Consider the following 27,161-nt stretch of genomic DNA (forward strand, 5'->3'; position numbering starts at 1 on the left):
TCAAAGAAAATATCATAGTCAACTGCAGTCCACCTGACGTGCATATTTTCTTATAGATACAAACTCATTTTCCCTGCCCCCTTTCTCTTTTTCCTTCTGTGTGTGAATGCAATAACCTCTCTAGGACTTTTCTTTTCTACAGAATTAAGTCTAGACAGCCTGGTCTAGGCGCTGAGATGGTCCTGGTAAGCTAGCTTGTGATCAGTAGGATGCACTGCATCTGCAAAACAGCTGCTCCCCTCTTACTAAAAATGAGATTATTAGCATTTTGAACCAAACCATCAAACCTGCTTCCATCCAACAGCCAGCAACTAACTCTTCATGAGGAATAAAACTCTTCTTCGGCTGCAGGACAGCAAAGAAGCCCTGAGCTGGTGTTTTCCTAGCACAGGGAGAGCTCAAGGGTAGGCAGGAATGACGGCACCTACCTCTTTAGCTCTGCGATGAGCAGTGCAGTGCAAGGAACTCCCAGGGTCATCAGAGAGATGTTGTTGATGGCAGGCTTGACAAATGCCAGGCACGTCGTAACTGCAGACAGGACACAGACCACCACCTTGAACCTGCCCCTGAATCCATGAAAACAAAACCAAATCCATTAGAAAAGGAATTATTGTTTGCTTGTTTAATGTTAGCAAGGTACAGGCATTGCCAGAAATGCAGGCTGAAACGAAATTCTGTGCTAAGTACCAAGGTTCAAAAAGCCACTCACACTCATTGGCTTAGGAATTCCACTTCAAGGAACTTATCCTTAGGAAATAATCAGAGATTTTCAAAATATTTAGCCATGAGAATGGTAAAATTACAGTCAACCTACATCATTGAGGGTGAGATATGGATAACTGTTTTCTTCATGCGATTTTTCTGTATTTTTTTAGATGTTCGATTTCTCTGTATTTTTTCAGATGTTCTACAGCAGGGTTTAGCAATTTTTTTCTATAAAGGATTTTTGGGTTTGGGCTAGGTATGGTGGCTCACATCTGTAATCCTAGTGCTTTGGGAGGCCAAAGTGGGAGGGTGGCCTGAGCCCAGGAGTTTGAGGTTACAGTAAGCTATAACCTAAAAATAAAATAAATTATATATATATATATTTTAAATTAAATACATGTTTTTATATATAAGTGTAGATAAAGAATATATAGTATATAGTTATATTATACATAACTATATTATACATATCTAAATACAGTGTAACTATATGGTTATATATAAGTATAAATATATAATTAAATATATGCATTAATAAATATGTGTAATCATATTAAACATCAATTATATTTAATAAATCATATATACATACACACATACACACACACACACACACACATATATATATAGGTTTTGCAGGTTCTAAGGTCTCTGCCACAGCTACTCAACTCTGTCATTACAGAGAATAAGTAAATGAATGGGCACAGCTGGGAGCCAATAAAACCTGATGTGCAAAACAGAACCCTTTTGGCCCACAGGATGTAGTTTGTCACCCTCTGTTCTACAAAGTGAACATGTATAACTTTCATAAGTAAAACACAGACCATTCACAAATCATACAGCATCCTAGTTTAAAAGAAAAATTATCCTATGTGTCTAGCACACCCAAAAAAAAGTTTTAAGAAAAAATTTCAATAGACTAAGAAAAAATAATCTATATTTACTGACAACCTACAAGTCTAGTATGCACTAGAATCTACATGGACAAGTTTTTGAAACGACAAGTCTTAGACAAATAATTGATACTATCTTCACACCCCTCAGTGGAGGTCATTTCAGTAGAAAGAGCCAGAAGTGGCGACGTGATCCTAGACATGCTTTTTTTACTCCCCGGGACCCATTTCCTTATCTGTAAAACGAAAAGGCTGGACGAGACGATTTCCAAGGCCTCATTCATGACTTAAATTTAGGAGTACATGATTTTCCTGAAGTTTCTGTTATTCCTCATTAGCACAATTTACTTTGGCCAAGAGCCCCTGGAACAGGTCACAGTTAGGAAGCCAATTTGAATGAAATTCCATTATAAAGAAATTAAAGGGCATTGAACCCTCAAAATACAAATTTATCTTTTAAATAGGAAAGCCATTCATCATCAAGGCACAGGAAATCATTGATCAAGCTGCCAACTTTCAGACTGGAATGAACAGGAATTATAGCTCTGAACTTCTACCAGAGGAAAAAATATATGTGGGAAAGGCTCCAGGCAGCTAATCCTCAGGAGAGGCATGTTTTTCTCCTGGCCTCGGCTGGTGTCCTTCATCTACTGGAGGAAAGGCCGCCCGCTCCAGCCTCAGGGTGACGGCCCACAGCCATCACGTGCAGGGCCCTTGGGGACCCACAAGAACTCTTCCACTGGGTTTGACACATGCCAAGGCAATTTGGCCTTTTCGTTAGGATAAACACATAATCAGAAATGTCCAGAGTGCATCACCTCTCTGTACCCAGTGGTTTAAGAACTAGGCACAGGTCAGAGAGGGCAACAGAGTGATTCAAGGCATAGGTGTTCCAGTGAGACCGATATGCATTCAAATCCTGCTTGCATTACTTAGCAGCTGTGAGACCTTTGGCAAGTAACTCAACTCTTTGAGCCTTTCCCACATAAAAATTAAGACGCTCTGCCTCATAGTGTTCTTGTAAGCATTAACACAGTGCCTGGTACATGTTATGTGCTAATAAAATTCATTATTACTATTATCCTTACCATCATTTTAAAAATAAATACTACTTTAAATAATATTATTGTTGTTGATATCATACTCTCAGGGAAAATGTAACTGAGCTGCTGTTGCAATCACCAAAGGCTCCACAGAGTACTGCCAAATGGTTTAAAGGCAGTAAGCTTAAAAAAAAATGGGTTTTTGTTGTTGTTGTTGTTTTGTTTTTGGTTTTTTTTTAGACAGAGTCTCACTCTGTCACCCAGGCTAGAGAGCAGTGGCACAATCTCAGCTCACTGAAACCTCCGCCTCCTGGGTTCAAGCGATTCTTCTGCCTCAGCCTCCCAAGTAGCTGGGATTACAGGCGCCCACCACCACACTAAGCTAATTTTCGTATTTTTAGTAGAGATGGGGTTTCACCATGCTGGCCAGGCTAGTCTCAAACTCCTGACCTCAGCCTCCCAAAGTGCTGAGATTACAGGCATGAGCCACTGCAGCCAGCTGCAAAACATGCTTTCTTTAGAGAGGTCATCTGCAGACGACTCCCCATGTCAGGTCCAGAAGGTGTACAGGAATGTGCAGGCCAACAAAGACATCCTGTGAACACAAACAGCTGGGAGAAGTAAACAGAGGCCATGTGGGCAGCAGAAAGACAGCCAGCCAGCCCAGCAGACCCCAGAGTCAACAGAGGCCCTGGGTACAAGAGAGCTAGAAATATCCAGGAGTAAGAGGCCCTAACAGGGTGTTTTTCTAAACTGTGATTGATGACAGCCTCTGGTCCTGTTTTCAACTTTCCAGCCCATTAGGGTCTCACACTGAAACACAAGGTCAGGAAACCCTTAGCACCACTGCTTCCTGTATTCTGTAATCCAAAATCTAATAACTCAGTACCATCATCAAAATATTTTCATAGTAAAGCTGCTACTGTTATCATTAACTACCCTTTAAAGTAGTGGTTTTCAAGCCTATATCCTGTGTCCTTTTTTACCAAAGTAAAACTTTGTTTTCAGGCTTGAAAACTACTATCATTGGCTTTTTTACCAAAGTAAAAAGGGACACAGGGTATAGGCTTGAAAACCACTATCACTGGCTACCCTTTAAAGCAGTGGTAATTTCATTTCTGAAATGAAATAAAATTTATAGATGATAAAACCTCCCATCATAATGACCACCAAAAACATGTCCACAAGATTTCTAAATGTCGCATAGGAATTGGAAATGTCCCTGGTTAAGATCTACTGCTATAAGCTACCAAAACTTAATCTATTTAGAACAGCCAGCCCTTGATAGTCACAGCACTATAGCATTTGGTCATGAAAGGGAACTCAGAGGGGTAGTCCAACCCTGTTATTTTATAACTAAAGCACTAAGGCCCAGAGAGTTTAAGATTCCAGCCTCAAGTCATCCAGCAAGAATGCTAGCAGGGCGGGCAGATCCCAGACTGCTCCCTTGCTGTTCAAGATTCGAAAAATAAAGTAGATTATAAACTGAAGGCTGTCCTGATATTTTCTAAAGATAAAATCATAAAAACTACAGAAGAATAAATTATTTAAGAAGTGGATACAAGGTTGGGCACAGTGGCTCATGCCTGTTATCCCAGCACTTTGGGAGGCCAAGGTGGGAGGATCTCTTGAGCCCAGGATTTGAGCTTGTCACGATAAAACCTTGTCTCTACAAAAAAAAAAAACAAAAATTAGCCAGGTGCAGTGACAGGCAGCTGTAGTCCCAGTCACTTGGAAGGCTGAGGTAGGAGGATCACGTGAGCACAGGAGCCAGAGGTTGCAGTGAGCTGTGATTGTGCCACTGCACTCCAGCCTGGGCAACAGAGTGAGATCCTGTCTCCAAAAAACAAAACAAAACAAAATAGATACAATTAGCCTACAATAGTTCCTTGTTCTCATTTTTTTTCTCAAAATAAAAATATCTAAAAATTATTAATAACCATCAACAATTGAGTATATGTCCTGAAGAGTCTCAGGACATTCTAGGCAAGATGAAAGAAAGTTTTTTTTTCTATAAATCCAACATTTATATCCCATTGACATAATGAACATTAATAATTTCCCTATATAAAATATGTGCAACTAGTATATATCAGTAAAAAATTCAGGCCAGGCACAGTGGCTCATGCCTGTAATCCCAGCACTTTGTGAGGCCAAGGCAAGCGGATCACTTGAGGTCAGGAGTTCGAGACCAGCCTGGCCAATCTGGTGAAACCCTGTCTCTACTAAAAATACAAAAATTAGCTGGGCGTGGTGGCAGGTGCCTGTAATTCTAGCTACTCGGGAGAATGAGGCAGGAGAATCGCTTGAACCCAGGAGGCAGAGGTTTCAGTGAGCCAAGATCATACCACTGCTCTCGCCTGGGCGACAGAGCAAGACTTCATCTCAAAAACAAACAAACAAAAAAACAAAAAACAGAAAAACAAAAAAAAAGAACCACTTGTCCATAAGCCATTCATAATAACCACCAGAACCTATTGAGTCTTTACTCTGTGTGAGCCATTGTACCTTACGCACTTTTCTCATGTATTTCTGACCACATCAGGAAGATACTTTTGTCATCTCCACTTTACGGACAAGCAAAATGGGGTCCCAGAGCCTTTTTTTTTTAAGTGAATTGTTATTCAAAGCCATGTTGCCTAATCCAAACTCACTTAGCCACCACACTCTACTGTCTCTTCTCCAAAAATCTCATATTAAAATGATTTTTAATGTGTGTTTAGAATATTCCAGCTAAGGCCAGATGTGGTGGCTCATGCCTGTAATCCCAGCACTTCGGGAGGCCAATGCGGGCAGATCACCTGAGGTGAGGAGTTTAAGACCAGCCTGACCAACATGGCAAAACTCTGTCTCTACCAAAAACACAAAAATCAGCCACATGTGGTGGCATGTGCCTCGAATCCCAACGACTCAGGAGGCTGAGGCAGGAGAATCGCTTGAACCTGGGAGGCAGAGGTTGCAGTGAGCCGAGATTGCGCTACTGCACTCCAGCCTGGGCAATAAGAGTGAAACTCTTGTCTCAAAAAAAAAAGAAAGAAATAAAAAAGAATATTCCAGCAAAGTCTAGATCAAGAAGAAAAGGAAAGAAAAAAGGAAGGAAGGGAGGGACAGAGGGAGGGAGGGGCAGGCAGGCCGGCAGACAGGAGGGAGGGAGGGAGGGAGGGAAGGAAGGGAAGGGAGAAAGAAAGAAAAGGAGATAATTTGTTTACTATTTGGTAAGTTCAGGCAGATAACCCAGAAATCCTTGATCTACAGAAATCCTGATTTTGACATGATTTTTTTGGTCTGGTCTGCCACTTCCACTGCAGAGCTGCCACCTGTCCCATGTCATGGGGAGTGAAGTACATGTAAAGGGGCTTGGCCTTTTTGCCCTCCCTGGTCACTGGAAAATTGAAGATGTGCAAATAGAGTTGAAATCTTTACTTTTTCCTTAACATGCACCTTTTATTTCTTTGCTCATTAAAATTTTCAATGTTCATTATCTTCATCAATTTATATGTATATCTCAGAAATGCCAGGCAGAACTCTCCTCTCCATGCCCCAGGCTGTCAGGAAAGCTAACTTTGACTGAGCCCTCTCTGTGTTGCTTAGTATTATGCTAAGTGCACTACAGGATCGTCTCAAAGATGAACACTATTGTTTACTTAATTTTATAGACAAGGAAATAGAAAGAGTCAAGACAAGTCATACAGTTAGCAAGTTGTAAAGCTAGGATTCAACCCGGACTGTTTCCAAAGCCAGGGATATATACACATATGGTATCCAGTGCCTCCAGAGGAGGACAGAGTGGCTATATCATCACATCTTCCCCAGAGAAATGCTGCAGGCTGCTGGTGATGAAAAACTCCCAACAGTCACAGACAACTCTGCCTCACAATGTGTTTTCATTATTTTTTCTATTTTTTTAAATGAGGTTTCACTGTGTTGCGCAGGCTGGGCTCAAGCTCCTGGGCTCAAGAAATCTTCCTGCCCCAGCTTCCTGAGTGGCTGGGACTACAGGCGTGCACCACCTCAACAGGCCCTGTTTTCATTATTAAAGTTGGTAAGCTTTAACTACCAATGTCATCACCCCATTTTCTTCTTTCCTGCTCAAACAACATTCCCCCTACCTCAAGAACCCAGAAAAGAAAAGAAAAAAAAGTTTTCTATAAGTAATACATTAAAAACTGTCCCTTGGAATTTCAACCCAGGCCTCCAGAATGCCACAAACAAATACACAAAACCTTTATTCCCATTTCTTCAATTTCTTACTCAGACTTGAAAAATAAGTTATCTGAGAAAAGCGATTCCTCAGCTCTCAATGTAACGTACACCAGGTTTAGAGAAAGCATGGCGGTGACTGGTGGGTACCTTTCAAGACAGAAGGAAAAGTCAAAGGGTAAATGGCTTATTTCTCAGGCAGAGTCAAAAGGTCCCTACCTGCAGAACCACCTCATGACCCTACCTGGTGCCCTCTACCTCCACCTGCATCCTTAACCCCTTCCTTGCCTCCCAAGGCGTCTCTTAAAGTTGAACAAGGAAACTAAACATGACTGGAAACTGGTGACAGCATAAACCAACCTGGCCACATTTGAAAGCATATTTTCCCTGCTGATTAGAAGGCCTCACCAAGATGGAGAACCACTTTTCATCTGAGATGAGGGACTTCTACTTGTAAACAGCCTTTCTCTGTCTCTCATTCCCTTGCTCTCTTTCTCTCTCTCTCTCTCCGCTCCCCACCCCCACCCCTGCCCTTTCACTCTTTCGCTTTTATTTTCTGATAAGTAACCTTCTTGAGAGTACTTCTATCTGCTAGTGGATACTCAGAGATAATACTATTCAATTCAAATCCTGCTTCCCAGAATAAGATTGTACAGTGAATCCAATTAAAGTATGTTTTCTCCCTATCTCACTTTAAAATAAATATTTAGTAATAAAATTAGGCCATGGCCAAGTGCGGAGGCTCACACCTAAAATCCCAGCACTCTGGGAGGCCAAGAGGGGAAGATCACTTGAACCCAGGAGTTTGAGACCAGCCTGGGCAACATGACGAGACCCTGTCTCTATTTAAAAAAAAAAAATTAGGCCAGGTGCAGTGGTTCACATCTGTAGTCCCAGCACTTTCGGAGGCCGATGTGGGCAGATTGCTTGAGCCCAGGAGTTCAAGACCAGCCTGGGCAACATAACGAGGCCCCTTCTCTATAAAAAAATACAAAAATTAGCCAGGCATGGTGGCGTGCACCTGTAGTCCCAGTTCCTGGGGAGGCTGAGGTGGGAGGATCAGCTGAGCCTGGGGAGGTTGAGGTGGCATTTAGCCAGGACTGCTCCACTGCACTGCAGCCTGGGCACAGAGTCAGATGAAAGAAAAGAAAGAAAAGAAGGAAGGAAGGGAGGGAGAAAGGGAGGGGGGGGGGGGGGAAAGGAAGGGGAGGGGAGGGAAAAGAAGGGAAGGGAAGGGAGGGAAAGGAAAGGGAGGGAAGGGAAGGAAGGAGGGAAAGGGAAAGAAGGGAAGGAAGGAAAAGAAGGAAAGGAAAAAAAGATAGGAAAGAAAGAGAGAAAGAAAGAGAGAAAGAGAGAGAAAGCAAGAAAGCAAGCAAGAAAGATTAATGTGTTAATTTTGTTATTTAAAAAAAAAAAAAAAAGTCAACCAGTCAGATGAAAGGTAAAAGCAGCTATTCCTCTCTGCTGCAATGCCCAAGAACAGCCAATGGCTGTAGTTAGGTGCCCTCACCTCCCAGGCACTTTTGTGCTAATACAAAAACATACTCAGAAAGAGTTTAGTTCATTCATTCTAAAATTAGGATATCACAGATACAATTATATAATGTGCCCCTTGCAGCCAGCATTTTTCATAGACGCTTCTCCATTTCAGTCCACAGATAGCAGCCTTAGTTCTCAGCAGCTGCACAGCTCCTGTTCCTTTTCAGAGTGCCAGTAAAACTGTACTGAATTATTTTCTTTTCCTGATATAACTCTTCCATGGGCACATACCGTCTGCTTCACTGAATCCATAGTTTTAGACTATTTAGCCATATATGTATATTTTGACCAAACAGTGTTCTACAGAAAATGTGGGTAATATGTTCCAGGAGCGTTTCTCATCTTTATTGGGCTGAATCTCCTCTGTGCCTCTAGATAGTAACAAACCTCACATAGCTCCTCAGAAAGACTTTCTCTGACCAAACTCTAAATCAGCAAACTAAGTCACCACTATACCCTTATCAGCTTCACTTTTTATCACAGTACCTGACATATCCTAACATTATATTATTTACTTGTTTGCTTGTTGATTTGTAATCTCCCCAACTTCAGTGTAAGCTCATTAGACTCTGCTGTTTTGTTTACTGTGATATTCCAGTGCCTAGAAAAATGCATAGTAAAATACAAGTGTTGAAAAATATTTACTGGATGAATACCTGTATAACCCTAACACAATGGCTATTAAAATGCATCCCTTCCTGAAATTCTGGGTTTCCAATTTGAACATATATACGGTATATGAGTGTGTGTGTGTGTGTGTGTGCACGTAGGTGCACAGCTCTCATCGGAAGCAAAAAGAAAAAAAAAAAGACAACTTGAAAACTACAGTTCATTGGAACTACAAGTGTAGCTCCAAGAACCAGTTCATTAGTCCGGATTCTACTTCAGATGTATAAAACTGGTAGAGTTGGATTAGTCTCAAGGAAATGTTCTAGCAGAAAATCAATGAGTATTGAATAACCATTCAGTAATGCCGCCTCCACTGAAGGTCTTTCCACTCTTGCTCATATCAAACAAGGGCACTATTTGACTTTTGTTCCTAATGTTATATCAGTTCTTCTCCAAGCATTATTAAAATTCCCTCTCTAATCTGTCAGTTTACTTATATTGTCAGATCATAAAAACAATCAACAGATATTGAACAAGAATATGATAAGCTCATCACTAGGCTGAGTTCAATCATGTGCTATTTTTCTTCATATATACATTGTTATATTGGGTACTGTACCTAGTGGTAAATGCAAAAATGTTTAGTGCAAGCTTACCGGTCATTCCGAAAGATCTTTGGTAGATACCTTCTGGGGAACCACATGGCTAAAGCACACATCAGAACCCAAAGGATTGCAAGTTCATCAAGCATCTGACCCAGGAAACTAAGGGTTGCATGGAAGTAGACGGATCCAATTCCTAGAATCAATTACAACCAATAAAAAAAGGTCACCACAGAAGAGACACAAATTCAATACACTGCTTAAGGACAGTCCTCTCACCAATAGTTATCACAGTCACCAGATCACTCTCTCCCTCTGAAAAAAGAAACTGAAGAAAGAAACTCACACCACCCAGGCATGCACGCCTCAAGTCTAGAAAGAGGATTTCAACTAGGGCTCAAATATCAGCACATCAGAACTTTAACAACTCCACAGTTAAACACATTCTGTCTTCATCCACTGAGCCTTTCTGGGAAGAGGCAGTAAATAAAATTCAACAGTCCCTCACTGTTAAGAATTCCCAGCCTGCCTGTGGGAGGAAATGGAAATGACACAAGTATTTCACAAAACAATGAGGGATCAAACATCTACATTTTCTTCTTTAATTTTAGTCCATTAGAAACCAGTCTCCCCAGAGATCAATTGTTTCATAAGACTTTCTTCAGACGTTCCGAAAATTGCACTGGCATAGCCCCAATAGCTACTACACAAATGAAGTCTCAAATGCACGCAAGTGATAGTAATGCCAAGCTTGTTATCAAGCCTGCATTCAAGAGTCCTTTTGCCATCAAGTAAGTGGGAAAAAAAGTATGCTAAGACCTCAGAGTGACTTTAGTTTACAAAACATTATGTTCAAAGGGGACAGGAAGTGTGTGGGACTCCTTCTACCCTCCCAACACCCTGTTAAGTCCGTGTTCCCAAAAGACTCCACTTACCCACTACAACTAAAAGAGTCCAGATTAAGTAGATGCCGCTGTTGAAGCATGTTGCATACTGACGAAACAAGCACATGCAGATGGGCGGTAAAATGAAAAATAAGACATTGCTGATCTGCAGGAAAAAAATGTAAAACAGAAAGATGAGAATTAAGTAAAAAAGGCAAAAAATAAAGTGGCCTCTTCCAAGTATGTCCTTGCAAACTGGGATAAACATGGTCATATATCTTGTTTAAGCTCTTGCACATTTTTTCTTTCGTTTTTCTTTGAGATGGAGTCTCACTCTGTCACCCAGGCTGGAAGGCTGAAGTGCAGCAGCACAATCTCGGCTCACTGCAACCTCTACCTCCCGAGTTCAAGCAATTCTCCTGCCTCAGCCTCCCGAGTAGCTGGGACTACAGGCACCCACCACCATGCCTGGCTAATTTTTGTATTTTTAGTAAGACAAGGTTTCACCATATTGGCCAGGCTGGTCTTGAACTCCTGACCTCAGGTGATCTGCCTGCCTCAGCCTCCCAACGTGCTGGGATTGCAGGTATGAGCCACCACACCCAGCCTCTTACACTTTTTCTGACTATAGATACACAATCAGGAGAACTTAAAACTTTTAAAATGACCATTTAAGGGGCTCCCCGCTGCTTCTTTGATCATAGGAGTAACTATAAAAGCACTGCAGTCTATGAAAGCTGCCCAAGCTCCTCTTGATTCAATGAACCAGTAATTCTCATTGCAATGTTAATTATGAATCATTCTAATTTACTTGCACTTACTTGTTTTTCACAATCTTTTTTTAAGAGACTTGGTCTAGCTATGCTGTCCAGGCTGGGCTGAAGTGATCCTCCCACCACAGCCTCCCAAGTAGCTGGGACTAGGCATATGCCACCATGCCTGGCTGCATTTATTTTTTTATTTTTTTATTTTTGAGACAGAGTTTGTTTCTTATAGCCCAGGCTGGAGTTCTCTGGTGCGATCTCAGCTCACTGCAACCTCCGCCTCCCGGGTTCAAGCAATTATTCTGCCTCAGCCTCCCGAGTAGCTGGGATTACAGGCACTCACCACCACACCCAGCTAATTTTTGTATTTTTAGTAGAGACGGGGTTTCACCATGTTGGCCAGGCTGGTCTCAAACTCCTGACCTCAGGTGATCCACTTGCTTCAGGCCTCCCAAAGCGCTGGGATTATAGGCGTGAGCCACTGTGCCCACTCACATTTGCGTTTTTAAAGATAAAGTCTGCATTAAATAAGGTAAAAAAAAAACAACAAAAAAAAGTTTAATGACGGCATCAAAAAGACTAGACATTGTCCAGCTCCCAATAATCCTCCCCAGCCAGGCTAGCCTTTTCCCCTGGGCCTACACAAAGTGAGGACTCTTTCTAGTTTCCCCCTTAGTCGCCCTTTGTCAGCTTTCTCATTCTAACCAAAACTTATTTTTAAGTAAAGATTATATTTGAAAGTTTCTTCCCAGCTTTAAAATGGTATCATTTTATCTTGCAGACTTTGGTATGGATTTAAGCCTCTCTGTTATGTCTCCATGGGCATTCAACTTTTTAAAAATTTTAATAATCTATCTTATTTAATGCAGTGTACTCAAAATATTGTCATTTGAACATGTAATCACTATTAAATATCATTAATGAGATAGTTTCCTTTTTTTTTTTTCCTTAGAGACAGGGTATTACTCTGTCAACCAAGCTAGAGTGCAGTGGCGGGATCAGCTCACTGCAGCCTCCAACTTCCAGGCTTAAGGGAGTCTCCTGTCTCAGCCTCTTGAATAGCCAGGATTACAGGCATGTACCACCATGCCTGACTTTATTTATTATTATTACTTTTTTTTTGGTAGAGATGGGGGTCTCACTATGTTGCCCAGGCTGATGTCACACTCTTGGCCTCAAGCAATTCTCCTGCCTCAGCCTCCCAAAATGCTGGGATTATAGGCACGAGTCACCACGCCCAGTTTAGTTTATCACTGCACCCAGCCTAGTTTACATTATTTTGTTCACATGAAAGCCTTGAAGATCAGTGTAAATTTCACAAGCCTCAGTTTGGGCTAGACACATTTCCTGTGCTCAACAGTCAGCTACATGTGGCCAGTGACTGTCATATTGGAACCTCCTCCCTAATTTTTTTTTTTTTTTTTTTTTGAGACGGAGTCTCGCTCTGTTGCCCAGGCTGGAGTGCAGTGGCACATCTCAGCTCACTGCAAGCTCTGCCTCCCAGGTTCACGCCATTCTCCTGCCTCAGCCTTCCGAGTAGCTGGGACTACAGGCGCCTGTCACCGCACCCAGCTAATTTTTTTTGTATTTTTAGTAGAGACGGGGTTTCACCATGTTAGCCAGGATGGTCTCGATCTCCTGACCTCGTGATCCGCCCGCCTCGGCCTCCCAAAGCGCTGGGATTACAGGCATGAGCCACCACGTCCGGCCCTCATCCCTAATTTTTGTAACTTACTTTTTGTTTGGTTGATTTTGGGGTTTTTTGTTTCACAGACTCATAGCCTTTTTTTTTTTTTTTTTCATGAACTTTAAAAAATTGAGGTGAAATTCACATACCATAAAGCTAACCATTTTAAAGTGTACAATTCAGTGGCATTTAGTACATTCATAATGGGCAACCATCACCTCTATCTAGTGCCAAAATGTTTTCATCACCCCAAAAAGAAACACTATTCACATTAAGCAGTCACTCCTCATTTCTCCCTCCCTCAGGCCCTCGCAACCACCAATCTGCCTTTTGTCTCTACGATTTTACCTGTTCTAAATATTTCACATAACATAAGTGGAATCATACAATATATGACCTTTTGTATCTAGCTTATTTTTTCACTTAGCATAATGTTTTTAAGGTTCATCCATATTACAGCATGTACCAGTACCTTATTCTTCTTTATGGTTGAATAACATTCCATTTAAAGGATATATTACATTTAGTCTATCTATTCATACATTAATGGTTGCTGGGTACTATGGTCTGAATGTGTCACCCCCACACACAAAATTCACATGTTAAAACTTAATCATCAATATGACAGTATCATTATTTGCCACATAATGACATTTCAGTCAACGATGAGCCACATATATGACAGTGGACCCATATTATAATGGAGCTTTTATGCCACATTTTTCCAGGTTTAGATAGGCTTAAATACACAAATATTTACTGTTGTGTTACAGTTGCCTACAGTGTCCAGTACAGTAACATGTTGTACAGGTTTACAGCCTATGAGCAATAGGCCATACCACATAGCCTGGGTGTGTACAAAGCTATACCATCTAGGTTTGTGTAAGTATGGTCTATAATGTTATAGAATGACAAAATCTCCTGACAATACATTTCTCAGAACGTATCCCCATCACACAACTGTACTAAGAGGTGAGGCCTTTGGAGGTGTTAAATTGGATTAGTGCTCTTCTAACAGAGGTCTGATGGAGGTATTCACCCTTCCTACCATATGAGAGTGTAGCATACACTCAGTCTTTGAAGCAGGGAGCCCTTGCCAGACCCCCAACCTGCTGGCACCTTGATCTTGGACCTTCCAGCCTCTAGAACTGTAAGAAATGAATCTTTGTTATTGTAAATTACCCAGTCTAAGATGTTTTGTTATAGCAGCATGAACGGACTAAGGCACTGGCTGGTGTACTAATTCCATTTTAACTTTTTAAGGAACGACCAAACATTTTCCCACAGCAGCATTTTTATATTCCCATCAGCAATATACAGTGTTCCAATTTCTCACATCCTTGCCAACACTTGCTATATTCTTTTGTTTTTAAATTAAGGCCGTTTTAGAAAATATGAAGTGGTAGGAACATTCAGCTTTTAAGTCTCATCTCTAATTGTGGAGTGAGGGGCTCCTTGTACAGGACTGAGCACACAAAGGAACTATGTCGAATGTGAAGATGACAGCTAAGTCTACATGAGTAACACCCATCGGGGTGGGGTGAGAGGGGTCCTGGACTAAACCCAAACAAAAACCACATTCAGAAATAGGTGGATAGGGTAGATGAACTTCTGCAAAGACAAGGGTACAGAACTTTCAGAAGAAAAGAGTGGTTACTCATGTTGGACAATATAGAATGGTCACTTAGAGGATGTCTCAAAGAACCATGATGGTGGGCACCTGAACTGAACTGAAGCGAGCAGGGCCAAAAAGTTTTCCCAGGCCTACGAAACCACAATGGTACACAACTAAATAGAATGCTTCAGCAAACCCCAGAGCTTGAGGCATAGGGCAAGTAAGGGCTGGCAACTTCAGGCACCAATGCCTGCCTCTGCCACCATCTGGGGAGGAGAGGGGGTAGGCACAACACTTTTTAGAAAGGGGAGAAAGACGGGTGGGAGAGAAATGCAAGTTACAGCAAGAGAACAAGATCCTTGGTCAGAGGCAGAATGGGAGCAGAGCTGTTGCCTTTGGTTAAAATCCAGGTCTGGGCCGGCCGCGGTGGCTCAAGCCTGTAATCCCAGCACTTTGGGAGGCCGAGACGGGTGGATCACGAGGTCAGGAGATCGAGACCATCCTGGCTAACACGGTGAAACCCCGTCTCTACTAAAAAATACAAAAAACTAGCCGGGTGAGGTGGCGGGCGCCTGTAGTCCCAGCTACTCGAGAGGCTGAGGCTGGAGAATAGCGTAAACCCGGGAGGCGGAGCTTGCTGTGAGCCGAGATCCAGCCACTGCACTCCAGCCTGGGCGACAGAGCCAGACTCTGTCTCAAAAAAAAAAAAAAAAAAAAAAAAAATCCAGGTCTGAAATACCTAAGTGGGGCTGTATCATTATGGAGAAAGGGGTACCTTTTTCTAGTTGGCTCACTGTGTTTTTGCTTTTTGTTTTGTTTTGAGACAGAGTCTTACTCTGTCACTAGTCCAGGCTGGAGTGCGATGGCGCGATCTCGGCTCACTGTAAGGTCCGCCTCCCGGCTTCACGATTCTCCTGCCTCAGCCTCCAGAGTAGCTGGGATTACAGGCGCCCGCCACGCCTGGCTAATTTTTGTATTTTTAGTAGAGATGGAGTTTCACCACGTTGGCAAGGCTGGTCTTCAACTCCTGACCTCAAGTGATCCACCCACCTCAGCCTTTAAAAGTGCCAGGATTAGAGGTGTGAGCCCCCAATGCTTGGCCTTTAGTTGGCTCACTTTGTTGCGGATCTTTCTCTCTTTCCCACATAGAAGTGCTATGTGCAACTAGTGACCTTGAACAAGTTGTCTGAGACGTCCCAAGTAGTATACAGTCTCCAGTCTGAGAAATGTGGCCAATTTTTCTTAGATTAATGAAAAGAAAAAAAGAAAAAGAAATGAATGTAGTCGATTTTCATTTACCAAGAAGCAGGTACGGAGGAATCAGGACAAAGGTCTAAGTACTATACTGTATAAGCAGTAGGTTTTGTTCTGTTGTTTTGTTTTGTTCAGATGGAGTTTCGCTCTTTTTGCCCAGGCTGGAGTGCAATGGTGCAATCTCGGCTCACTGCAACCTCCACCTCCTGGGTTCAAGCAATTCTCCTGCCTCAGCCTCCCAAGTAGCTGAGATTACAGGCATAAGCCAACATGCCCAGCTAATTTTTTCTGTTTTTTTAGTAGAGATGGGGTTTCACTATGTTAGTCAGGCTGGTCTGGAACTGCTGACCTCAGGTGATCCACCCTCCTCGGCCTCCCAAAGTGCTGGGATTACAGGCATGAGCCACCGCGCCCGGCCAGCAGTAGGCTTTTGTTCATCATTATGATCAAAGTCCTTAACTTTTTCTTTTTTTTTTAAATTACACTTTAAGTTCTGGGATATACGTGCAGAACGTGCAGGTTTGTTACATAGCTATACATGTGCCATGGTGGTTTGTTGCACCCATCAACCCATCATCTACATTAGGTATTTCTCCTAATGCTATCCCTCTCCTAGCCCCCCACCCCTTGAAAGGCCCCCGTGTATGATGTTCCCCTCCCTGTGTCCATGTGTTCTCATTGTTCAACTCCCACTTATGAGTGAGAACATATGGTGTTTGGTTTTCTGTTCCTGTGTTAGTTTGCTGAGAATAATGGTTTCCAGTTTCATCCATGTCCCTGCAAAGGACATGAGCTCATCCTTTTTTATGGCTGCATAGTATTCCATGGTGTATATGTGCCACATTTTCTTTATCCAGTCTATCACTGATGGGCATTTGGGTTGATTCCAAGTCTTCGCTATTGTGAATAGTGCTGCAATAAACATATGTGTGCATGTGTCTTTATAGTAGAATGATTTATAATCCTTTGGATATATGCCCTCTAATGGGATTGCTGGGTCAAATAGTATTTCTAGTTCTAGATCCTTGAGGAATCACCACACTGTCTTCCACAATGGTTGAACTGATTTACACTCCCACCAACAGTGTAAAAGTATTCCTATTTCTCCACATCCTCTCTAGCATCTGTTGTTTCCTTACTTTTTAATGATTGCCATTCTAACTGGCGTGAGATGGTATCTCATTGTGGTTTTGATTTGCATTTCTCTAATGACCAGTGATGATGAACTTTTTTTCATATGCTTGTTGGCCACATAAACGTCTTCTTTTGAGAAGTGTCTGTTCATATCCTTTGCCCACTTTTTGATGGGGTTGTTTTTTTTTCTTGTAAATTTGTTTAAGTTCCTTGTAGATTCTGGATATTAGCCCTTTGTCAGATGGATAGATTGCAAAAATTTTCTCCTACTCTGTAGGTTGCCTGTTCACCCTGATGATAGTTTATTTTGCTGTGCAGGAAGTCTTTAGTTTAATTAGATCTCATTTGTCAATTTTGGCTTTTGTTGCCATTGCTTTTGGTGTTTTAGTCATGAAGTCTTTGCCCATGCCTATGTCCTGAATGGTATTGCCTAGGTTTTCTTCTAGGGTTTTTACGGTTTTAGGTCTTACATTTAAGTCTTTAATTCATCTTGAGTTAATTTTTGTATAAGGTGTAAGGAAGTTTCAGTTTTCTGCATATGGCTAGCCAGTTTTCCCAACACCATTTATTAAACAGGAAATCCTTTCCCCGTTGCTTGTTTTTGTCAGGTTTGTCAAAGATTAGATGGTTGTAGATGTGTGGCGTTATTTCTGAGGCCTCTGTTCTGTTCCATTGGTCTATATATCTATTTTGATACCAGAACCATGTTGTTTTGGTTACTGTAGCCTTGTAGTATGAAGTCAGGTAGCTTTTGCTTAGGATTGTCTAGGCTATGCAGGCTTTTTGGTTCCATATGAAATTTAAAGTAGTTTCTTCTAATTCTGTGAAGAAAGGTAATGGTAGCTTGATGGGGATAGCATTGAATCTATAACTTGGTTTGGGCAGTATGGCCATTTTCATGATATTGATTCTTCCTATCCATGAGCATGGAATATTCTTCCATTTGTTTGTGTCCTCTCATTTCCTTGAGCAGTGGTTTGTAGTTCTCCTTGAAGAGGTCCTTCACATCCCTTGTCAGTTGTATTCCTAGGTATTTTATTCTCTTTGTAGCAATTGTGAATGGGAGTTCACTTGTGATTTGGCTGTTTGTCTGTTATTGGTATATAGGAATGCTTGTGATTTCTGCACACTGATTTTGTATCCTGAGACTTTGCTGAAGTTGCTTATCAGCTTAAGGAGATTTTGGGCTGAGACGATGGGATTTTCTAAATATACAATCATGTCATCTGCAAACAGAGACAACTTGACCTAACTTTCAATGGAATCATTTTAAGAATCAAAGATCCGTAAGAGGGTCTTTAAAAAAAGGATAATTTTAAGAAGGATCTTAAAAACCATCCCTTAGGCTGGGCACGGGTGGCTCACACCTGTAATCCCAGCATTTTGGGAGGCTGAAGCAGGTGGATCTCCTGAAATCAGGAGTTTGAGACCAGCCTGGCCAACATGGCAAAACCGTGTCTCTACTAAAAATACAAAAAAAAAAAAAAAATTAGCTGGGCATGGTGGCGGGTACCTGTAATCCCAGTTACTCAGGAGGCTAAGGCAGGAGAATCGCTTGAACCTGGGAGGTGGACGTCACAGTAAGCCGAGATCATGCCATTGCACTCCAGCCTGGGTGACAAGAGTCTCAAAAAAAAAATATATAATAAAATAAAAAATAAAAATAAATAAAAACCATCCCTTGTTTTACAAAGGGATATAGCTGAGGGCCCTGAAAGGCTCCAGGGCTGGATGAAGTCAGAGAGCCAATCTGCACAGAGCCGGCTCCTTCCACTGCCCCCAGGTGATTTTCAACCCCAACCCATCCAACCACATTCTGACCTTCTTGGCTTAACTCCTCCACTAGCATCTAAAAATTGTGAATCACATCACCCACTGTGCATCACACACTGTGCACATATGACCAGTTTCTTGGCTTTGATGTAAACATGGCTTTCCTCTTGTTAAACCAGAAATAAAAGGAAGAAAAGGAGATGAATGGGGAGAAGGAGGAGATGAAGGGGGATCAAGGGAGTGAAGAAAGAGGAGAAGAAAAATGGATTTGTTATACCATAGGTAACTTAAAACCTGATATTTCTCCCTTCGTATACATGAATGTGTTCTTGTAAAAAAGGAATAAAGTTTCCTTTCTAGCCTCTTCCCTGGAGATAACCACTGTCTTCATTTTCTTCACATTTACATGAATAGGTACATACATGTCACATATTGTAACATTCCCATTGTGCAGCTTCCTTTTCTCCTTCAACAATACGCCCTGCAAACCTTTTCATCCTAGATGATAAAGCTCTACCTCACTTGCTGTAAGTGAGGCAGATGGCAGCAGTTTAGCCATTTTCCAGTGGAAGGAGCACCAATTTACAGTCCCACTTATAATGTCAAGAAATATAATGCATTGTGATTTTTACCCCAGAAGATCTTTAGTGCCTCAAGTCCTCTCAATCTACCTTGCTTCTGCTGAGTGCAACTATCTACTCCCAAGCTGTCCCGTAATGGCTTTCTTGGGTTATATTTCCACTAGCAATGGACACACTAATCACTTTAAAATGTATTTATATATTATTTGCAAAGGCATGAAGTCATTTATCATACCTACAGCAAAATTATGATACGTCAAACATTTTCTTTTTTTAATTTTTAATTTTTACTTATTTATTTATTTATTTTTTGAGATGGAGTCTCACTTTATCGCCCAGGCTGGAGTACAGTAGCGAAATCTTGGCTAACTGCAACCTCTGTCTCCCAGGTTCAAGCAATTCTCCTGATTCAGCCTCCCCCAAGTAGCTGGGACTACAGGCGAGTGCCATCACGCCCATCTAATTTTTTGTATTTTTAGTAGCGAACCAGGTTTCACCATGTTGGCCAAGCTGGTCTTGAACTCCTGACCTCAAGTGATCAACCCACCTCGGCCTCCCAAAGTGCTGGGATGAAAGGCATAAGCCACCACACCTGGCCCAAACAGTTTCTTTAAATGTGCATATTAGAAGCACCATTTAGAAGCACTATGTTGCCATATGCTTCAAATAATACTGAAATTATACTATTGCTTCTGCCTAGTCCATCTACCAAGGCTGGCTGGCCCCCACTGTACCTTTTAAAGACATCAATATATGGAAAGGAAAAGAACAAATTAGTGGAAGACTTTCTCCAAGACAAAAAGATGAACACCAAAAGAAATACAAAAAAGCAAATCAGTCATGGTTTAAAAACGGGCTCATGGCTCCATCTCTACTGAGATGTATCCCTCAAAATTGTATTGGTCACTGAAATTGTAGAATAGTTCACTCAAGGGGTATATTTTAAAGCCTATTGTTAGATTATAGCATGCATAGCATGCTCACAGCTCACTGCAGCCTTGAGCTCAGCCTCCTGAGTAGCTGGGACCACAGGCATGTGCCATCATGTCCAGCTAATTTTCACATTTTTTGTAGAGACAGGGTAGGGTTTTGCCATGTGGCTCAGGCTGGTCAAGTGATCTGCCAGCCTCAGCCTGAGCTCAAGTGATCTGCCAGCCTCAGCCTCCCAAAGAACTAGGATTAGAGGTGTGAGCCACTGCGCCTAGTCCACGATTTTTAAAATGTATTATTTCCTTAGAAAGTTCTTCATTCTATGAATTTCCACATAACATTTGCAAATGTTATGTGGAAAAATAACAAATAAAAAAAATAACAACAACAACAAAAAAAAAAAATAACAAATAACAAAATAATCTCATGAACATACTGCAGTCTCATCCTGATGCATCTGAATGTGCACTTTCCAGAGAGAGGGTAAATAAAGACAAAACAACAGGCTGCACATATTCTGGACAGCAGGTTCATAAACGGCTGAGGACTTTTACCCTGGCTGATTGGATTGCCTGTCCGTCTTTATTGTGTGCTGATTCCTACCTACCCATTCCATTGTTTTACTTCTGTTCCTGGGATGACCAACTGTCGTGGTTTGCCTGGGACTGAGGGGGCTTCCCAAGGCATGGGACGTTCAGTTTTAAAATCAGAAAAGTCTCAGGCAAAAACCCAGGATGGGTTTGGTCACTCTATTCAGTAGCCTTCTTGCAAAAACCACCACTCTATCCTCACAGTACATCAATCCCATGCACACTACTAATAACACCCTCAGCGGCTTGTACACACCTCTATCATAGCCCTCACCACCCAGATGACTATTTACAGAGCTGGTCTCTGTAATAAGCACACAGTTGTTGCCCAGTAAATGCTCAGATTGATAGATCGACCGATAGATTCAGCCTAAAGAGAGTGGGATGTAGGACTTGGCATAAAACGAGAGGTCTATTTATCTTGATGACTGGGGACAGAGCAGAAAGTGACAGATCATGAGCTGATTTTATGCATGTATTTTGCTTCAAGATTCTTTTCAGCCATCAGTTGACTTCCTTCTGTCCTCAAGTCCCTGCTGAGCAACAGAGTCCCCAAAGGCCAAGCTCAGTGGGTAAAAGGCAGACCCAGCTTTTCTCCAAAGTGGCTAGGTCTATGTGACTGGGGCCTTAAATCTTTTCTTTTCTTTTTTTTTCTTAAGATGGAATCTTGCTCTCTCACCCAGACTGGAGTGCAGTGGCCTGATCTCGGCTCACTGCAACCTCCACCTCCCAGGTTCAAGCAATTCTCCTGCCTCAGCCTCCCGAGTAGCTGGGACTATAGGTACGTACCACACTTGACTAGTTTTTTGTATTTTTGGTAGAGATGGGGTTTTGCCATGTTGGCCAGGCTGGCCTCAAACTCCTGACCTCAAGTGATCCTCCCACCTCAGCCTCCCAAAGTGCTGGGATTACAGGCGTGAGCCACCGTACCCAGCCAGGGGGTCTTAAATCTTAAAACATAAAAAGGAACTCAATTCAATAAAATTTGTATTTAGAAGAAATAGTACAAAATGTGCACAAATAAAAGGCTGTGAAAGGAAATTACATGTTCATGGAAGAGATACTAGGCTTGGCTGAAGCAAAGGATGATAACATTTGAGGCAATAGAGATTTGCATAGGCCAAAGCAAAATGTTTTGTATGCCCAAACATTGTCAGTGGAAATCAGTGCACTCTCTTTAGTATGCCATTTCACACTAATTATCAGCATTTAAAGCGAATATCCTCCTTGACACAGCAATCCCCATCTAAGACTAGTACTTGCAAAAGTACATCCAGATGCATGAATGAGGATATTCACTGAATCACTGTTCAAAAACCAAAATGAAAACAATAAAACAGAAACTATATGAAATGTCCATCAATAAGGATGGATTAGATAAATAAATTATGATCAATCCATTAAAGGGAGTACTGTATAACCATTATAAACAGGAAGAGAGCACTATATGAGCTGATATGGAAATATCTCCAAGACATATTAAGTGAAAAACACAAGGTACATAAGAGTTTACACAGTACGCTCTCAAATGGGTTGGAAAAAAACTTCAAGTATTCGTGATTTTGCTATACATGCTTTTGTTGTTGTTGTTGTTGGGTTTTTTGTTTGTTTGTTTGTTTGTTTTGAGACAGAGTCTTGCTCTGTCACCCAGGCTGGAGTGTGCAGTGGTGCGATCTCAGCTCACTGCAGCCTCCACCTCCCAGGTTCAAGCAATTCTTCTGCCTCAGCCTTCTGAGTAGCTGGGATTACAGTCACGTACCACCACAACCAGCTAATTTGTTTGTATTTTTAGTAGAGATGAGGTTGCACCATGTTGGCCAGGTTGGTCTCAAACTCCTGACCTCAAATGATCTGCCTGCCTTGGCCTCCCAAAGTGCTGAGATTACAGGCGTGAGTCACTGCCCCCAGCCTTATACATGTGTATTTTATATGCACACACAGATACATGTGCTTTTTACATGCCTAGAAAATATCTAGAAAGATACAGAAGGGTATTTTTCATGCTACAACTTACATACTCTAAATTTTTTACCATGATCATATTACTTTTACAATAAACAGTAATTTTAAAAACTACTTTAAATAAACTTTTTTCCTATCAAAAACTATGAGTTTTATCCTAGAGCTAAAATGGTCCCAAGACAGGAGTTTTAAGTTATGCAATGACTAAATAATAAATATCTATTCTATGCCAAATAGATAAATCTAAGTTAGTTACAGTGGCACTTATAGCTTCAAGATAACTCTCTTGGTAGAGTCAAATGGATCAAGTTCTGAGTTCAGCTGTGCTAAGCTTTTGACGACAGCAAGTTACATAAACTCTCTAGGCCCCAATTTCCACCTTTAACAAATGGATATAATAAATAGCACCCATTGTCTAGGGTGAGTATAGAGTACCCAGCAGAGCTTCAACACATAGCAAATAAGTAATGGTAGATAGTAGTATCTGAAGGTGTAGTAGTGATGTGCTACCCCTAAGACCCATTAAGAAGGTTCTAGATCCCTCTCCCAGTCTTCTCCTGATTTAACATTGTCAATTCCTCCAACTTTTTCTCAAAACTGGTAATGATTATTAGTTTCCTATAAACTAGGTAATTAGACCTGTTGCCTTATTATGAGGATTTAAGAGGATATTTATCACCACATAACAGTTCACTGTCTTTCTCAACACAGGAGTAAGATAAGCATGGGAATGTTCTGTGATAAGCATCAAAATATAAGTAGTACGTAAGAACACAGGGGAAGAAGGCCGGGCATGGTGACTCACGCCTGTAATTCCAGCACTTTGGGAGAATTGCTTGAACCTGGGAGGCGTTGCAGTGAGCCAAGATTGCACCACGGCACTCAAGTCTGGAACAGAGCAAGACTGTCTCAAAAAAATTTTTTTAAAATAGGAACAGAGGGGAAGAAACATTTTTTGCTACATTCTTTGGACCTACACTCAACAAAGCTAGGCAATGACCTTATTATCTGACACCTTACGCTCTCTGCTTTGCCAAGGCGATTTTTGTGGTTTATGAGTATTCCAAGGAATAAAGTTTGTCAGATGGGCCAGCTGGGCTAATCAGCCAGACACTGCAGTTGAGGATCAACCGTTCATTTCTGAAAACGACTTTAGCACTCACTACGTAGAGTAATAGCTCCAATGGGACTAGATTAAAAGTGAAGACAAACTCTCCCTTTCATCCAGCCCTACGACTTTCAAGACAGACTCAGAGAAGCAATACACTAGCTTTTTTGGCCAAAATAACCAAGCTTGACCCTCCCTCTCTGTAGACCCCAGACGCCACATATAATAACCTTGCTAAGTGTGTGAGAACCTGTCATCAAGCTGTCTTTTCTTCTTGAACTCTGGTGAAATCCTTACTCTTTCACTATATTCGTTATTTACAAAAGGACAACTTGTGTTACCACTGGTGTTTCTCCTTATTGAAAGTACCCAGAACTACTCCAGCCCATCCTCTGTGTGCAGCTATTTACCCCTGACAGCATGCTCTGAGAGGTTATGCAATAGATAAGTCATGGCCACTTCCACTCACTGTCTTTCATAGTCGCTGTAGAAAGCAGAGGGCCAGGTTTTCTTTGAGACCCTGTTGCCCAGGCTAGAGTGGAGTGGCGCGATCTCGGTTCACTGCAGCCTTCAACTCCTAGCCTCAGGTGATCCTCCCACCTCAGATTCCCAAGTAACTGGGACAACAGGTGCGTGCCACATGTCCAGCTAATTTTTGTATTTTTTTGTAGAGATGAGGTTTCGCCATGTTGCCCAGGTTGGTCTCGAACTCCTGGATTCAAGCGATCCACCCAAGTGCCTTGGCCTCCCAAAGTGCTAGGAATACAGGCATGAGCCACAATGCCCAGCCTTAGGTTTTCTTAAGAAAGTAACCTAATCATAAAAAAAAAAAGCAGGAGTGTTTGTATGGAAGTCAGCATGGATTTCAGCACTGAGGGAAGGGAGAGGCCAGACTTCTGGATTGTGGCCCCCCCATGCCAGAAATGTGAGCATGACAGCTCCCTCCACAACAGCCCAGTTTTCTCATCAGATGAATAAAAGGGCAGGGACTAGATCATCTGAGATTCCTGCAGGCAGTAAACACCTGACTCCTGCCAAAGACATTCTCTCTAGCAAATCCAGAAGGAAAAGTCCTAAACAACAACCTCAAATTCACAGTGACCCAAACCAGGAGTTCCTGTTTTCCTTGTTTGGGCGGTGAAAAGATAAGCCACAGAAATGACCACGCAAAGTCTCACATTCTGTACCAGGATTCTGAGCCATGGAAATACACAAATAAGAGGCATTTCCTCTCCCAGCTGCAACCCTTCCCTACCACAAGAACTAAAAACACCCAGGATTCTGTAATGGGGAAGTTTCTGCTCACCCTTATCTAGGGACCCAGACAAGTCCAAAACCCGCACATTATCACTCCCAAACTTTCCTTTCACCCCTCAGACTTCAGAACTGGAGAAAGCACAGTCCTGGGGGAGTTGAATTAGCGGCTTGCGCAAGACAGGACACCAAAGGCAAGAAAAAAAGAACGAGTAGTAATTAACTTGGTTCTGACCAAAAATAACTCGACCATTATAGGCATGTTCTTGGGGTTGGGGCAAGTCTGCCTGGTGGGAGTGACCCCAGCCGCGGGGACCTGCCGGGGGCGTGCTCTTCCCAGCACTCCGAGAGCAGGTATTCAGGGCAAAAACGCACAATGCGACCCAAGTGCGTCACGCCACAGAGATCCCAGGGGAGGAAGAGACTTGTCCCGGCAGGTTCACCGCCCCCAACTGACCCAAACAAGGAGAATGAGCTGACATAGCCCCTGGTTCTGGACGCGTGAGGGCCAAACAAGACAATAGGACCATCACACACACAACACAAAAAATGACAGGAGGAGGAAGAGGAGCCCAGCTGTCGGGAATGGGGACAGGAGAGGAGGACAGATGGAGAACTGGAAGGAGCGTGCCGAGGAGGGGGTGTGGACTGACTCAGCCCCTGGAGAGAATGCCCCCAGATACGCGCAGGAACCCACGTCCAGCTTCCAGACGCTGCGGCGCGGGGACAGCCCCCTCCCGCCGGCCAGCCTGCCTTCCCCTCTCCCGCGCCCCGCACCGTGTTGTAGAACTCGGCGATAGCAGGCACGATGGTGTAGTTGTCCTCGCACCAGTCCACCTCCGAGCTGCCAGCCTGCAACTGGTCCCACCAGTGCGGGGCGCCCATGGCCACCCTGGAGCATTGGAGCAGCTGCTCCCGCAGCCGAGAAGAGCCCAGAGCTGCTGCAGAGGCAAACCGCGGCCACAGCCCGCGGCGACAGCGGCTTTATGAAGTACCGGGCAGCCGCCGGATGTGCGCCTCCCAGCCGGCCTCCCGCGCTCCGCCCCGCCTCGCCTTGCCTAGCCTCTGGGACGTGACTCGTTCGCAGGCCCTCCCCGGCCCCGCCCCCTGGGAGGTCACGCCCACCGTGGGGCGGGACCCGCGTGGAAGGAGGGGTCCAGGGTGGGGCACCGGGAGGCGGGGTCCGGGCTCCAGACGCTTCCAGACTACCCAGCACCCGGCAGGTGGCCAGGGACTCGATGGTGCTACCCACGCCTGCCCACGCCCATCTCCTGGCTCAGACTCGCAGGCGCCCCCGGATTGAAGGAGCGCCAGAACTCTCCCTTGCAAAAAATTTAAAATAAAAAGAAATTCAGGAGGACCTGGACCTCTCTGGACTCAGGGAGAGTTTGCAGCAATTTTGCTGCGCCGGGCGTTGGACGCCAATGCTCACACCAGAGAAGTGCCCTCAGTCCCTCCGAGGCCGGACGCCACTCGCTGCAGTCACTGTGGCAGGAAGACCTTCCTGGCTGCTGGAGCAGGCTGGGTCGCCCACTCCCTGGGGGAGCACTTCTATTTAGAGTACGTTCCTGCCCTCCCTCCCCTTGGCTCCAGCGTTAGGGCTTAATCTAGCCTTCGATATGGGGACTTAGGCAAAGGGTCAAACGTCAGCCATCCCAAACTGCAGAGGATGTAGTGTGGCACCTATGACATCTCCAAGATATCGAGGTTCAAGAGGTGATAGATAACATACATATGCCAGGGGCTATCTGAAGAGTTTCCATGTATCACTCATTTAGTGTGCCCAGCGGAGACCCTGTGAGGGACTTCTATTAGCAAGTGACAGAGCTGGAAATTCAATTCAGGCAAGATGTCCTCAGATCCAGTCATAACTAATTTCTTTTGCTTCTGTAACTGTTCTGCGGTTTCTAAATGAAAGTCAATCTGGTTCCCAGGATCCCTGGAGGAAAGCCACCCTCTGTGTGTATGTGGTGGCTCCCGTTCTCCTTCCTTGAAAGGTTGTAGGATTCTAGGTCAGGACAGGGGCAGAAGAGG

The 27,161-nt window shown here is 43.1% G+C and overlaps 1 protein-coding gene across 1 annotated transcript in view; it reads right to left on the reverse strand.

The window, feature by feature from the left end:
• ACER2 (alkaline ceramidase 2) overlaps positions 1–26,170 on the reverse strand; it is a 37,937-nt gene extending 11,767 nt beyond the window's left edge. The window contains exons 1-4 of the mRNA XM_025360010.1: positions 25,905–26,170; positions 10,527–10,641; positions 9,646–9,787; positions 429–566 (exon numbers count right to left, since the gene is read on the reverse strand). Coding sequence (XP_025215795.1) covers positions 429–566; positions 9,646–9,787; positions 10,527–10,641; positions 25,905–26,012 — 503 coding nt within the window. The 5' untranslated portion in view covers positions 26,013–26,170. The remainder of the gene's footprint in view (positions 1–428; positions 567–9,645; positions 9,788–10,526; positions 10,642–25,904) is intronic.
• Between the last annotated feature and the right edge of the window lie 991 nt (positions 26,171–27,161).

This window comes from Theropithecus gelada, chromosome 15, assembly GCF_003255815.1.
Source record: "Theropithecus gelada isolate Dixy chromosome 15, Tgel_1.0, whole genome shotgun sequence".
Taxonomy (NCBI): Eukaryota; Metazoa; Chordata; class Mammalia; order Primates; family Cercopithecidae; genus Theropithecus; species Theropithecus gelada.